The sequence below is a fragment of the Dama dama genome, chromosome 18, assembly GCF_033118175.1.
Source record: "Dama dama isolate Ldn47 chromosome 18, ASM3311817v1, whole genome shotgun sequence".
NCBI classification, from domain to species: domain Eukaryota; kingdom Metazoa; phylum Chordata; class Mammalia; order Artiodactyla; family Cervidae; genus Dama; species Dama dama.
In genome coordinates, this window is record NC_083698.1 from 24,955,493 (window position 1) to 24,972,325 (window position 16,833).

The following is a 16,833-nucleotide window of genomic DNA, read 5'->3' on the forward strand; positions in this document are numbered from 1 at the left end:
TTGCCACTATCTTCATTTATCACATTAAGTTGGAATTGTCTGCTTATTTCCCTGTTTATACCATATGCTCTAAGTCTCATGAGGACATAAACAGGGTATGTTTTGTTCACTGATGTATTCTTGGTGCCAAGAATAACATCTGGCACATCCAGTCTTCCCTGAATAAGTATATCCAGAATACACAGATCTTCTCACCAATCATCTAAATCAGTGTTATAACACATCAGTATTTTTTTCCTAGTGATAATCTTCACCAGACTACCTTCTTATCATTAACTGGCAGCTTAACACTTAGCCGTAACTTGCCCTTGGTTTCTGTGTCCGATCAATTCAGTGAGCAGCTCTCTACAGGGAGAGGGAAGAGAAGACAGGAGTACAGAGCGCAACAACAAACAAACTCTACCGGAAAAAGGAGACACAGACAAACACTTCAGAAGCTTACAAAAGCAGGAAAAGATAATTTCCATTGCCACCTTTAAGAGTAAATTTTTAATTTAATGAAAATATTCTCTCATGTGTATTAAACATAGGGAAAGGTATGGAAGTAAGTACCCAGACTGTTTTTAAAACAGAGAAAGCAAATAACACTTTCACTTTTTACTAAACAGTCTTCTAAACTGGTTTACTTTCCAAGCTGCATGAACTTTTTTAATAAAAGTCGCTCAGTCATGTCCGACTCTTTGCGACCCCAGACTGCAGTCCACCAGGCTCTCTGTCCATGGGATTCTCCAGGCAAGAGTACTGGAGTGGGTTGCCATTTCCTTCTCCAGGGGATCTTCCTGACCCAGGGATTGAACGCAAGTCTTCCGAATTGTAGGCAGACGCTTTTACCGTCTGAACCACCAGGGAAGCCCCTTAATATATATATTGCAAATAATACTTTATTATTTTTAAACTACACATATCACTTTTCCTACGAAAGACACACCATATCCTTAACTCATTTTATTTACATTCAATCAACAGTCATTTAAATATTTAAGGGACAACACTATCATGGGTGTTTATTTCTATCAAGCAATGATCATGATCATAAAACTTGCATTTCACCACGTGAAAAACATGAAACTAACACCTTGCTGAAGAAAGCAGGGCGAAACAGTTAGTCAAACTATGGTAATAGTAAGGGAATAGCTCAATACATAACCTTTAAAATGAATTTGCTATGGAAAAAATCTTAAAAAATGGATACTTAATGACCTAGATAACCACAACGGTATGATCACTCACCTAGAGCCAGACATCCTGGACTGCTAAGTCAAGTGGGGCTTAGGAAGCATTACTATAAACAAAGATAGTGGAGATGATGGAATTCCAGCTGAGCTATTTAAAATTCTAAAAGATGATGCTGTAAGTGTGCTTCCCTCAATATGCCAGCAAATTTGAAAAATTCAGCAGTGGCCACAGAACTGGAAAAGGTCAGTTTTCATTCCAATCTCAAAGAAAGGCAATGCCAAAGAATGCTCCAACTACTGCACAACTGCACTCATCTCATACGTTAGCAAAGTAATGCTCAAAATTCTCCAAGCCAGGCTTCAATAGTACATGAAACGAGAACTTCCAGATGTTCGAGATGGATTTAGAAAAGCAGAAGAACCAGAGATCAATTGGCCAACATCCACTGGATCACAGAAAAAGCAAGAGAGTTCCAGAAAAACATCTACTTCTGCTTCACTGACTATGCTAAAGCCTTTGACTGTGAGGATCACAACAAGCTATGGAAAATTCTTCAAGAGATGAGAATAGCAGATCACCTGACCTGCCTCCTGAGAAGTCTGGATGCAGGTCAAGAAGCAACAGTTAGAACTGGACATGGAGCAACAGACTGCTTCAAAACTGGGAAAGAAAAAAAAAAAAAAAACCTGGGAAAGGAGTACATCAAGGCATTTAACTCATATGTAGAGTACATCATGTGAAATGCCAGGCCGGATGAATCACAGGCTGGAATCAAGATTGCTGGGAGAAACGTCAATAATCTCAGATACACAGATAACACCACTCTTATGGCAGAAAGCAAAGAGGAATTAAAGAGTCTCTTGATGAAAGTGAAAGAGGAGAGTGAAAAAGTTGGCTTAAAACTCAACATTCAGAAAACTAAGATCATGGCATCTGGTCCCATCACTTCATGGCAAATAGATGGGGAAACAGTGGAAACAGGAACAAACTTTTTTTCTTGGGCTCCAAAGTCATTGCAGATGGTAATTGCAGCCATGAAATTAAAAGACGCTTATTCCTTGAAAGGAAAGCTATGACCTTCCTTTAATATGCTAGATAGCATATTAAAAAAAACAGATATATTATTTTGCCAACAAAGGTCCATCTAGTCAAGGCTATGATTTTTCCAGTAGTCATGAATGGATGTGACTATAAAGAAAGTTGAGTGCCAAAGAATTGATGCTTTTGAACTATGGTGTTGGAGAAGACTCTTGAGAGTCCCTTGGACCGCAAGGAGATCAAACCAGTCCATCCTAAAGGAAATCAGTCCTGAATATTCATTGGAAGGATTGATGCTGAAGCTGAAGCTCCAATACTTTGGCCACCTGATGGGAAGATCCAACTCACTGGAAAAGACCCTGATGCTGGGAAAGACAGAAGACAGGAGAAGAAGGGGATGACAGAGGATGGGATGGTGGGATGGCATCACTGACTCAATGGACATCAATCTGAGCAAGCTCTGGAAGATACAGAGGACAGGGAAGGCTAGCGTGCTGTAGTCCGTGGGGTCACAGAGTCAGACACGACTGAGTGACTGAACTAATTTGTATATTGTCAAGGTTTACTTAAGTAGTAAATAAAAATTTTTAAACATTAGTAAGTATAATAGTAACAAGGTGGAGGTGATTAGGGCAGACACATTGCTGCAAGCAACTGTGAAGAGGCAGTTGGACCACAGTTAGAAACGATCCTCAAGACAATCATGACTGATCTGTGACTCCTAGACATGGAGTGCTGCTCAAAGAATAAGCCAGCCTAGTTAGGGATCTGCACAGTCAAGACCCAGAGACTCAGAACATGCTTGTTGTTGTTTAGTCACTAAGTCGTATTAAACTGTTTCGTGACCACATGGACTGTAGCCCACAAGGCTCCTCTGTCCATGGGATTCTCCAGGCAAGGACACTTGAGTGGGTTGCCATTTCCTTCTCCAGAGATCTTCCTGACCCAAGGATCAAACCCACGTCTCCTGCTTTGGTAGGTGGATTCTTTACCACTGAGCCACCGGGAAAACTCTATTAGACGTTAGGGAAATGCAAATCAAAACCACTACTGAGATACAGATAATAATAAATATTCTTAAGAATGTAAAGAGACTAGAATCCTCCCATGTGGCTTGTGGGAAAATAAACTCAATCACACAGCAAATTACCTTAAGCTCCTCTTACAAAAGTAAGTTAGAAAGAATGAATTTAGCTAAAACAACAGAAGACTGCCAAACTGTTCTCTACTAAAGTACACAAAACTTTTACCACGGCAGATAACTAGAATATAAGATAAAACAGGCCACATTCATAAGTGTCCCTTTGCCTCATTCATATAAGACTTTAACAATAAAAAAAAAAAGTCCCAAAATCGACAATTCAACTTCTGCTTTTCCCCATAATAGATAACAAAAGGAAAGTCCCAGTAGTTAGATGTTCAAAGCACAGCCTAATACTGAACTGTCACCAATCTCCTACTTCTCCTTTTCCTTCTTATGAAAAGAAGCATCCTATTTTAAAGGAGTGCTTAGTATTAACTGCTTCGTGCTTTGCTAACCACTTTACATATATTTCTAATTCTCACAACAACTCTATGACATGTTATATTACTAACTTTAATCTATAGACGAAGAACAGCTTAAGACACAGAAGCGGACCACGAACTAAGCTTGGTTTAAAATTCAAACATGTCCTGAACCATGATTTCACACTGGCTCTCGAGTAGGTTTTTGTTTTTGTTTTTTTTAATGATGTGGAGGTGATGGGCAAAATTCTGCACACGTATCTAAGGAATCAAATAAAAGGGATTTATTAAGATTTAAAAATTCTATTTATCAGAAAAACCCGAAGTGACTAAACTGACATATCTTAAAGTCCTTGGTACTCCTTAAGAATCTGATGTAGATTTTGTAGGTATTACTATTCAGATAACTTTCCAAGGTATATTCTAGAGTTGATACAGGTTCAGAAAAATTTCCTTCATGTTCCTAAAGGCTGTACAGTAACAACTCAACAAAACAACAATCCTGAAAGTACTACAAGATACTCTTGATTCACATAAAAAATAAAATTCAACATCATTTATTAACTCTGATATTATGAGGCTTTTTAATCAATAAATTCAGACAAGAAGGCATACAACACAAAAGGAAGTTATACTGAGTTGTATTATTTAAAATATATACATAAACTGTGTATACATTTGCCTTTTAAATTAGCAATGGAAAATATTTTTAAATCCATTAAGTGGAATATAACTTAAAAAAATAAAAGTTAAACTCTTTATTGTGGCCTGTTAAATTTACTTCAGAGGGAGAAAAAAGGGTGAAGGTCAAGGGAAAAAACTGAGAAAGGAACCTGCAGAACTACAGACACAGAAGAGAATAATATGAGACTGTGCTGTGCTAAGGAGGCAACTGAAAGAAGAGAATAATAAAAGACAGAGATGAGGGAGAAAAAATCAACATATCCACAAAGCAAAACGACAAGGAGGCAAAAACAACTATAGTAAGGAAAACAGAGACAGACACAGATTCACCCACAGAAGACCCTGATGGCACAATCTTCAGCTAAGTAAACATTGTTATCACATGAACACTCCACTCCTTGAATATAACAATTTATTGCTTTTACAGGAATGCAGATAAGGAGATGCTGAGTAAAGGAACTGCAATTATTTATGTTCTTAATACCCATATTTACATGTAGAGTACAATTAATAACTTACAAATGAAAGTCCTTTTCTTAACCTACTGTACAGTACTACTAATACCAACCAAGTTAACTACGTATTTTCTTTTAAACAAAGGATTTTAACATTTCTCATCTTTCTATTCTCTATAAAGGAACAATTCAAGAGAAAAGCTTATATAAATTCTGAGTTACTCTACATAAAGCTTGATTAAACTGACAAGAACCACAGTATTTCCCATAGCAGAAAACTACACAATGCTGACACTTTTTAAAGTATAACATGAGAATACTACAACTTTTTCTTTCACTTCATCTATAGTAACAGCTTTAATGGCCAGAAGAAATGATCAGTCAGTCAAAAGTTCTAGTTATGGTCATGGTATACAAGTGTCACCTCTCTTGATGTCCTCCTGATATTTAGTCTAAATTTAGCCCTAGTGCAATACATAAATTAGAAAGTTAACAAAAACTGAGAAAGTAAGGGAACAATGAGATCATCTGGGTCAAAAAGGAATTACTTTATTTGATTTGACATTTTAAAACTTATCCAATGAAACAAAGACAAAACACAAAAAACAGATATTAAACAGATATTCAAATATAAAAATAGATATGCAAACAGATATTAAACAAATGGTTTTAAAAAATTAACCACTTATTATTTACTTCTGAGGAAATAATAAAATCTAGAAATTATCTGGGTGTTACTGTGGGAAATACTGTGTGCGGTACTTAACATGCTATTTCACTTAACACTGAGAACAACCCTATGGGCTAAGGATCATTAATTTAAAAGTTACACCAATGAGAAAACTGAGGTTGATAAAGGTTAATAACTTTCTAAGGTCAAAATACTCCAAACTGACAAAACTTACAGATTCATATCCAAATAATCTGACACCAACTGTCAGTCTTAACCAAAAGCATGTACTCTTCTTCAGAAACCAAGAATGTAAGAATGTTCAATCTGTGATTAGAAGAGACAAAGACATAGATGATAACAATCGAGTTCCAGCAGAGAGAGAACCTCACTAACTTCTGCAGTCCTATAAATTTTGCATTAGTGCTTAGTATTTGACTGAATATTATGAGCTATCAGACATTAACTTGTAGAACTTGGTTCAAAAAATATTTTTTATATAAAATACTCTTAAGCCTAATCAACTTTTCTAAAATTTTTATATAATTAATATACCCATTATTTGTACAGCCTATCATTTCAGTTTCTTTTTCCATACTTTTGTTGTGCTATACATTTCAAGTTGTCTCCTACCTCCCTCTAGCCCATTTCCTCTTATTCTGCTAACTCTTACCAGGATTAGACCATTGCAACAGTTTAAGTGTTGAGCACTCAGGTAGTACACAAGAAAAAAGCATCAGATATTAGCAATTAACACTGGATATTAAAGTAGCTGGTTATATTAATAGTTGCAATCTAATTAACACCCTCAGGAAAATTCTGAGGAAAAAAAAAATGCCACCTCAAATAATCTCAGGAAGAGAAATCAACAACAAATTCTAAGATATATTATGACTTGGAGAAACATTGGTAATATGTAGTATCAGAGTATCTTAAAATCAGACCATTATTTCCCCAAACAGGTGAAATTAAACTGAGGTGAAATTTTATTTCAACTCTTCCCAACAAAATTTATTTCCCAACAAAATAAATTTCCCAAACAAAATTTATTTCAACTCTTCCATGAAAACTGTACCACTTCAACCAGTTTTATAAATTCCAAGCCTCAAATGCCAGTGACCCCAAGGGCCATTCTCCATACATGTCCTGTTGTCACACAACGTCAGCCTGGAAATAAAAGATGTCACAATACAAAGAATCACATACTCTCTCACGTGCCAAACCACAGCCAGGCTAAAAATAACTCCAGGGTTCCAGGAGCAAAAGCAAGTCAGATTTAAATGGGAGTTAACACTCAAAGACTCTCCAATAATGCCGGGCTAAAGTCAAAAGCAAAGCAGAATTCACCTTAGGAGTCTCTTAGCTGCATCAGAATTAAAAGTCCCTCAGGAAATGGGAGAAAACAGTGCAATAATCTAACAATGCTGAATTATTCCAGATTGTATATGAGCCTCTGGTACTAACTGAAAGATTATTAAACCAGTTTAATTTTCACCACTGAACAGAGCAGAATTATTTTATTACACTTTTCTGGTACATGTTATTTCCGAATACACAATGGAAACAGAGATGAGTGAAATGAGCAAACAGTAAGAGTGACACGGAAAAATATTTTAGGTAAGAGATCATGGTAGCAGCTGCCCTCCTAGAAAATGTACTCCCCAAATTTCCAAATTTTTGAAATTCATGACCAAATTTTCACTCCTGCAAATTTCAAGACAGCATTAAAGGTCATACAAACATGACACACTCCACAAAGCACAGAAAAATCTGCGTCACTGTACTACTATTAGGTTACCTAGTTCTGGGATACAAATGAAATCATAAAAACACAGCAGTAAGAGATACAGAGTACAATCCAAGTTGTTCTTGCATTTATAATTTATTACATAAAAGCAACACCAACCTAATCATATTTCTCCCTGTAGGAAAAATTAAAAGAGAATTACATTCTAACTAAATGCCTAATGTTAGCTTTTTTTTGGGTCAAACTTTTGTGTGTTTTGTGATCCCAAACATAATTTTCAACCACAGTGTACTATTTTAAAAACCCTTATGGAGTTAGATACCAACCAGTCTTTAAAGGGTAATTAATGTGACAGTTTAAATCTATCAAAGACAATTTTTATCCTAGTAATTTTTCAATTTACTTTCATTTTATTGAAGGGAATATTCAACATTCTTTTATTCGACAGCTATTTAGGGAGGACTGAGTGTTAAGCTCTGTTCCAGACACTGGGAACACAATGGTAAACCGCGTATTCGGGAGTTTATATGAATATGTAATATATGAGGGTAGGGACAAGTATTACTTTTAGAAAGGTAATGGAATTCAGCTAGGTCTTTCAGTAAAATTTGGTAGACCTCTTTCGGAGCAATAAAGAGCTTTTTTCAGAAAAACAAAGCAAACAAAAAAAGACAAATTCACTGATTTTTTTTACTTCTGTGAATTAGCTTGGCGCAAACAGAGACAGTGGAAGAGGGCTAAGACTAACTCTTCACTTGTAAGAAGCGGTTCATTTAGAACTGCCATCTCATCCAAACGGGTAGTTTCACCTGGAGTTATTAAAAAAAAAAAAAAAAGGCAAGTAATCACCTATTAATTACAAATTCTCCAAACTATTATTCTTCTTAATTTTTCACCTTTTAATTATATTATTTGTTTTATTCTGACCAAAAAAAAAAAAAAACAAACTCAAGGCTTCAGCTGAATGATGGCCAAACTGCCAACATTTAGCTCTGATGGTGAATTTTCTGAGGGGAGGTTTCAGGTCAGATGCAACTTCAGCACCAGAACTAGCATGTGCCTACCACACAGTAGGGGTATGTGCGTTTGGTAACCAAAGTGACCCACAAAAAGTAATCTTCAGTACAAGATACTACCAAAGCTTTTTAAACCCTGTACTAAACAAGAGCTTTTCCTCTTTAGAACTTACCATGGGTTGGTTAAAAATAAAAGATTTCTTTTGCCACAAATATTTCATAATATGTACACACAAATGACTATGAACCCCCAAATAAGCAACCTTTTCCAAAATATTTTTCGGACCTTCCCTTTCAGAATTCTTTGGAATCAGTTTACCAAACCACACAAGAATTATCCTCATCACTAGCTGCCAAGACATGCTGTCAGTATTTTTTTTTTCTTTCCCTTCTTTCAGTCCAATCCCTGACTCCCCTGTAATTGTACCAATAGCCAGAGGACACCCTCTTTTCTCCTGGGATCCACCCACCCACTGAGAAGCCTGTGAGCCATAAAGCTAGACAGCGCCTAGGGTTTGAATTCATGTAAGTGCAAAGCATAAAGAGAAAAAAAGTTATATATTAACCACTAATATTTGTATAACAATTGACAGTTTACAAAGAGTTCTACTCTACCATTTATTCAATTTTTACAACAATATGAGAGTAACTAAGAAGGTGGTATCATCTCTGTTTTACACAGAAGGAAACTAAGACTCAGAAAGTTCAAACAACTTCCCCAGTGTCACATCATAAATAAATCATGAAGTTAAGACTTATCCCTGTAATGCTTAACATATAGGTCATATTTGGGTAGCCTCACTTACTGAGGTAGCTAATAGACAAAGTATGCAACACCATGACTCCAACCTATTATTCAAATTTTAATCATTTTTAATATGATAAAACAGAGCTGTCCACTTGATTCAAAAATGTTAAATCAATGTTAAAGTACCACCAATTGAGGGGGCACTTGGTCTCTGAAACCACAAAATTTCAAAACACAGTTAAAAAAGTTACAGCCTTGAACCTCACACAGGAATGCCATAAAGTCACAGCTTTGCCATCAAACAGCTAGTTAGTGAGTGGCCAGCATCAGAAACTCTCAACCATGATAGAACCCATTTTCTTCCTCTTCCAGAAGCTCATGCTCTCTCCTTTTCCACTATTAGTCAGCTAACAGAGCTTAAGTGATCCCACCTGAAACAATCTAGTTCAAACATCCTCTCATAGCCTTTTTTCCTCTCTTTAAGCATACTCTATTCCATAGATAAACTAGAGAAGACACTGAACATAAACATAAGCACATCTAACAATGTGATGATTAAGAGATAAAGCACCTTTTACAATCTGCAAAACTCTATGTATGTGCTGCTAGTTACTGCACACAGAAATGAAGAGCCATTTCTGAAGTGGCCTTACTATTCACAAACCAATGCCTTGTTATCTTTTAAACTACAAACATTTGTACTCAGTTCTTCCAAATTTAATTCCATGTTTCCTCAAAATAATTTCATAAACTTGTCGCAATTAGTGCAAAACTTTTAAACACAGTGGACTAGTTAAGAAACTATTTTATATCAATTTTTGTGAAAGTGAAAGTGTTAGTCACTCAGTTGTGTCCGACTCTCTGCGACCCCACAGACTATAGCCCGCCAGGCTTCTCTGTCCATGGAATTCTCCAGGCAAGAATACTGGAGTGGGTTGCCATTCCCTTCTCCAAGGGATCTTTCCAACCCAGGGATCAAACCCAGATTTCCCACACTGCAGGCAGATTCTTAACCATTTGAGCCACCAGGGAAGCCCAATTTTTGTGAAACAGTGGTCAAAACAAACTTTGGAACAATCCATCTGAACATTAGTATCTCCAAACCCAGGACATCCAAGGATGGTTATAGAAATCTAAAACCTCTTTTTTAATATTCTGAAATGCCAAATGGAAAAGCGAAACTTACCTAATATAACGTTATAGGGTTTAACTAAAAAAATTCAAACATATTTGCTTTGGTTTGCTGTTCTATCAATGAGTTAGCTATCTGCTAATCAGAAGTGATGAAAAATGGGCATATGTGTGCTACAATAATAAAATATAATGGAAATAAATATGAAGTAAGAATAATTTATGTATAAGCTCTCTGAAAATCTGGAATCAATGGGACAAAAAAATGAAACATAGGTCCTTCAAGAGTTCTTGAGAAATGGCTGACAATATTCAACTTGGTTTGTCAGAAGATCCTAAACAAACTCGTATGTAGAGTGACAAGGTGACCTCATTCTAGACAGTGATGTCCTTATACTTCCCTTGTAAAATCTCTTTCCCACCTCTTAACATCCTTTGAATGTCAATGGGCCTATGGTTCTCGTTCTGGTTAGTAGCCTTTAAAATGTCATTAATTAATAAACAGATCACATCACTTAAGGAATAATTCAACCCAAGTGTATGTCTCTGAACAAATATATTAATCAACAAAATCAAGTCATAATTTTTTCTTAAGCACTTACTATGAGCAGGCGTGTGTGTGTGTGTGTGTGTGTGTGTGTGTGTGTGTGTGTGTGTGTGTGTGTGTGTGTGTTTCAAAAAGAGCTCTGAAAGTCCAAAGATCTCCCCTGATGCACAACTCATCACATCTCAGGGTTTCCCAAAGCAAAATACAACAAATTCTTTTAAGTCTTTATATTAAGTCAGGGTTCTCCAGAGAAACAGAACCAACAGAAATTTTTTTTTTAAGAGATTTATTATGAGGGACTGGCTCACAATCTTACAGAAGCTGAGAAGTCCCACCATCTGCCGTCTGCAAGCTGGAAGAACAGGAGAGCCAGTGGTGTAATTCAGCCCACAGGCCTGAGAATCAGGGAAGCTGACGGTATAAATCATGGCCCAAGGGTAGAAGATGAAATGACACTCAAACAATGAAGCAGAAAAAAAGGGGCAAATTCCTTCTTCCCATTGTCTTCCTCAGGCCCTCAACAGACTGGACAGTGCCCACCCACACTGGGGAGAGCAATCTACTGTAAGGAGTCCACCACTTCAAATGCTAATCTTGAAAAAAAAAAACAAACAAATGCTAATCTTGTCCTCATCCAGTTACACCCTCACCACTATACCCGGAAATAATGTTTAATGTGACACTCCAGGGCTGGTCGACACATAAAACTATCACAGTCTGTATGCAATATGACACAAATTCTAACACCTTCTCTGAGAGTAAATCACCTATCAAAAGCTATAAGAAGTCCTATTTAATTTCCCGTAGGCAAATCTTCCAAATATATTTGAACCACAAAATTGTACTCCCTTAACAACTATTAACCTGGGACTTCTAAAGGGGCAGCAGCAGCTTATGCCGTACCCATTTGTACATATTTGTTAACCACAAAATCAAAAATTAGCACTAATATACCCAAAAAAAATCAATAAATCTGTATGGAACTTACTTAGCACACCTGTAAGTAACATTTACTAATGCCCCATATTTACACACAACCCAAACAACTACTAAGTTTAAATAACTACAATTTTTATTCACTATTTTTAAAAGCATGCAGGTCAACAGACTGCTGATTGGTTCTTATTCAAAGACAGCCTCCAGAGTATGCCATGGCACTGGACCAAATTCAGCATATTTTACTACATCTTTTATACCTTTAGTTCTCTGTAATAATACTCAGAAATAATATCCCCCATCGCTTTTAAAAGTGTGTTTAATGAAAATTCACTAATAAATATTTCATTCAAGTGTTGTGAAAAGTCAGATTAACTGAAAAAAATTATCAGGTAAACTACTCACTTACCCGTACCCTAAGTCTGATATGTTGAAATTCACTGTTTTAAAAAGAGTGGCACTTCCCAGGTGGTGCTAACAATGCAGGTAGACAGAAGAGATGGGAGTTCAATTCCTGGTTAGGGAAGATCCCCTGGAGGAGGGCATGGCAACCCACTCCAGGATTCCTGCCTGGAGAATCCCCATGGACAGAGGACCCCAACGGGCTACAGTCCATAGAGTCGCAGAGTTGGCCACGACTGAAGCGACTTAGCACGCACACAGAGGGTAAGTAAGTGAGCATTAAACAAATAATTTTCAAATACAGTATTTACAAATTATTGGACAAATGTTCTAGGAAGAACAATAAAATTAAGAAGTCCTGAAAAAAAGGTTAAATGGACATTAAGTGGGAAAAAAAAAAATCCTCTCATCCATATACGGAAATGCAAAGGACACAAATACACAAATACACCTAGTGAGTCTTCTAAATACTTCAATAGTATTTAGAATGAAAACAAAACAAAGTCAAAAAACTTAAATTGAGAACTATGTTAATAACTTCTCTTTACATTAAAAAAAGAAAAAAACAGCATGATGATCTACTTTCAATTCACACTAACCTATCATATCTCACAGGTTTCTTTTTGTTGTTGTTTTTTTTATTTATTTTTTAAGTTGGAGGCTAATTACTTTACAATATTGTGGTGGTTTTTGTCATACATTGACATGAATCAGCCATGGATTTACATGTGTTCCCCATCCCGATCCCCCCTCCCACCTCCCTCTTCTCACAGGTTTCTAAGTTCAGTGTATACAAATGAATTTGCTCAACTGGAGAAAATTTTCCTTTCAGCTTAATTTAATGTAGCCCTTAATTGATCACTTGCACGGTTTCTCACTTCTGCAAAGGTTTCAAAGACCTAGTCTGACAAAATGCAAAAGTGAAAAGTTTCACATGAATGTTTATTATTCTCATTTGATATGAATGTTACATTAAGTAGGTATATTTTTTACATCCCCACTTCAGTTTAAAAAAAAAAACCAAACTCAAAACAGTGTACTGATGATTATGAGCTACAAAAAAAAGATTAATGATGCATTCCATACTGAGCCACAGAAACAAGAAACAATTTGGAATGAGTTTCTAGGTATGATTACTGACTCAACCAGTTGTTTTAAGCAAGCTATTTTAATTATCAACCTCAGTCTTCTTATCTGGCTAATGGGGCTATCACCTGCCCCAGTGCTGTGATATGAAAGAACTGAGCAGACTGTACGATTCCCCACTTTCTGAGCACAGCATACGCTCACTGAACAGAACTCATCATTACACATTTTGAGATCTCACATAAAACAAGTCACAGCCCCCAAACATGCTGATATCTAAGTTAGCACAAAGAGAAGCAGTAAGAAGAAATCCCACACTACAATTTTAGTAAATCAATACTGAATATCATTTTACATCCAAAATATTTCAAAACAGGACTATTTCTGAATGTGGTCCAAAAAAACCTTAGGTCAAGCAAAAAAGTCTTTCTCGAGTAATAATAATTTTCAGTTTATCTACTACAATATTCAGACAAAGAAGCAGTACGGTTTAAAACCTATGAAGAGAGCTGAAAATTACTCAGAGGGAGCAAAATAGTCAGAGTTCTGTACCTAGTCAGGAGATGGGATTCCAGTTTCGCCTCTGCCACTAATAGTTGTTTGGCCCTGGACAAGTATCTGGGCTTCAGATTTCTAATCTATAAAATGATTACTCACAAACATAGATAAGACCCAAGTAGCATTTAATCTGGGCCTTACTTTGGACAGGCAATCCAGGGTAGTTGTTAACAATGGACTCAGCAGAGATAGCCGAGGTTGGAACCCTGGCTCTGACTCTTAAAAGCTAAGTGCAGCACACACACACGTACATACATACACACACACAGCACTGAAGCACATCTAACTCCAATGACTGACTTACTATTGAAAATATCTCACTGAAACATGAAATTATTTTAAAATAGAGAAGTTAAGGGGAATTCCCAGGTGGCCTCGTGGTTAGGATTTCAGGCTTTCACTGCCCACGGACCAGGTTCAATCCCAGGTCAGAGAACTGAGATCCCACAAGCCATGTAGCATGGCCAAAAAATAATTTAAACAATACAACACAGACGCTTAGGACGTTCAGTCTTCCCTATTTTACTAGTAGGCACTGAATTCATGTGAAAGCATTACAACTCTTCAATGGCTGCTAACCTAAGCCAAATTTAACCAAAAGATCATCTCATAAAATACTGTATATTATCAACAGCACTGAAAAATTATAAGGCTAATAATCTTTCCCACAAAATATCACACTAAAGGTAAAAATGAAACTTCTGATACTTATCTTTTTTTCCTAACCTAATACTGCTAATGACAACAGAAGCTTATGATGTACCATAATGTCTGGGAATAAAATTAACTACTGGACTGAAAAAAAAAAAAAATTGCAGTATATAGAAATACAGAATGAACTACAAACTACTAGAAATAAGTAGTACATGAGCTAAAATCAACCAATAAGGATTTACCAGGCACATCATATGCCAGGCTCTGTACACATTATCAAGTACAAATATCAAAGTATGAAGTTCCTCAGAGTCAATAAAGTAGGACAGGTAAGTACTCTATTACCACGTTTTCACACAACAAAAGCCACTCATCTACAAACATTTCTATCAGTCCGAGTAGGAATACTTCCCATTGCCCATTAAAATTTCTTCCTATCCTTAGTTCAGCCCACAAAGATGCCCAAACTAGTCCCTGACAGCTGACACTGGAATCTTCACAGGACTTCAAGTGAGCAGCTTCTAAGACACTTCCTCAAATCCACACGCCTCAGAATTTATCTTCAATGACACCCAAGAGCATACACCACAATACCTAACTGTGTGAGGTCATGTACCTAGTTACATCAATTTTGTTCTTCCCCTTAAAGTACTGCTACAGAAGGCAAACTCTGCTTCTTCAAAAAGTCTGCTTTTTGCAATGGACATCAGACAACAGAAAAGGGAAACTGATTGGCTAGTCACAGTTGCCCTACTTCCATTTCAGGACCAAGGTGGGGTGGGGGGGGGGGGGGTACTGTTCCACTGAAAGTACCACAGGAGCCTTAAGCAAATCAAGAGGACAGATGCTAAACTCAACTTTCCGATTCCCACGATTTAAGCGAAAGGTGAGGGGTGAGCGATAGGGGGTTAATGTAACCGGGCTACCCAAGTGTCCCCTTAGACAAAGAGGTCCTCTTCACGAAGTAGTCAAGGTGGAGGGGGTAAAGAAGCCAGACTGGCCGAGTGACAAACCCAGGATGCTGACCGAGTTGGGAAGTGGAGGGCCCTAGAGGCCAGGGACCCGAGAAGGGAGGCACCTCGGGCAAACCGTAGGGGAACAAGAAACAGCAAAGAGACCGACGCTGCCACACAGCAACGCGTAAGGGGACGCCACGAAGGGAGCGGCGCGTTAGGAGGCACAGCGACAGCAGGAGGGAGACCAGTGCCAGGGGCGACGGGCAAGTGGCAACCGCGAAACCAGAGGCACAGGCAAGCTGGAGGTGGTGGGACTGTTGAGTCAGCACCGCTCCTATTCAAGGGGCACTTGTAGGATCCCCGCTGCTGCTCGGCCCCGGGGGCCCGCTACCAAAGGTCGGGCCCGCCAGCGGCTGAAATGATGCTATCTGACCGGCCAGCGCCGGCCCCTTCCCCACTTCACAGGTAAACACTGGCCGCCGTCGCCGCTTACCTCTGTTAACATTATTACACCCCGGGGAAGTGAGCTCCTCCCTAGCCTCGCCGCATGGCAACAGCCGTAGCAGCAGCGAAAACTGCCTGAGCCGCCGCCAACGGCGGCAACAGCTCCTTCAGTCCTCTCCCGGGCGGCGGCTTTACTCGGCTTCGCTGGCTTCCCCCCGGCCCGGCTGCTCGCGACGGACGCGCCGCCATCTTGGAAGAGCGACGTCCGCGTCTCCCTGCGACGTGCGCTCCCATTGGCGGGCGCAGGGGCCGCCGGCGTCTCGTGACTGTCGCCATAGCGCCGGCGCGCGGGGAAACGGAGGCGGGCGGCCGGAGACCAGCTCGGCGGTAGCGGCCAGGGGCCCGGGGCAGGGCGCACTGGCTGACTTGGGACCGTCGGGAGGGCAGACAGGCCCCAGGGAGGGACCGGCCCGGGAGCTGGCGCGAGCGCCCGAGGCGACCGCTTATCTTCGGCCGCACGCCGGGGTCGGTCGGCCCTGGGGTGGAGCGACGGAGGCCGAGGCTTCGACTGATTGCGCGGCGGACCTCGCGCGTCTCGGGGATAAGGAGGCAGATGTCCAGGAGAAAAACTTCTCTCTCGCATTTCTCTGGCCCTGGGGCGATCTAAGAGCAGCCGGGGGATGTTCGTCTTTCTCCACTGTCTGTGGCTTAAATACGATCTGAAACTGCTCCCTGCTCAGTCCCTCTCCTAAACTTTGCCAGAAACTTTCCTTTGTCCTTACCAATCCTCTCTACTGGGGTGCGCAACGGGTAGTGGAAGCGATACAGGCATATCAGCTTTACCCATATCGTAGCAGTTAAGACTGCCGCTGATTCGATGATTGGCCAGCACCTGTATAACAATGAGGGCTTGGTTTTGCCCCTCGTGAGAAATTTCTTTAAAAAATCAAAGCCAGTTTTGCTTTTTAACTGAGGTCTGTACAGCTCTACTGGCTTCTTGATGCAATGTGTGTATGTGTGTATATCATAGTGAGTAAATTTCAGCAGGTATCATTGTAAATAGTCATAACTTAAATGGG

General features: G+C 38.9%; 1 protein-coding gene across 4 annotated transcripts in view; it reads right to left on the minus strand.

The window, feature by feature from the left end:
- Positions 1-16,025, minus strand: part of SNX13 (sorting nexin 13) — a 138,890-nt gene extending 122,865 nt beyond the window's left edge. For 2 of the 4 annotated variants that reach the window (XM_061165028.1, XM_061165027.1), the window contains exon 1: positions 15,804-16,025. In XM_061165028.1, the coding sequence (XP_061021011.1) occupies positions 15,804-15,815 (12 nt within the window). In that variant the 5' untranslated portion in view covers positions 15,816-16,025. Of the gene's footprint in view, positions 1-13,694; positions 13,715-15,803 lie in introns of those variants that run through there. The other 2 variants (XM_061165030.1, XM_061165029.1) reach the window with 2 other exon arrangements.
- Between the last annotated feature and the right edge of the window lie 808 nt (positions 16,026-16,833).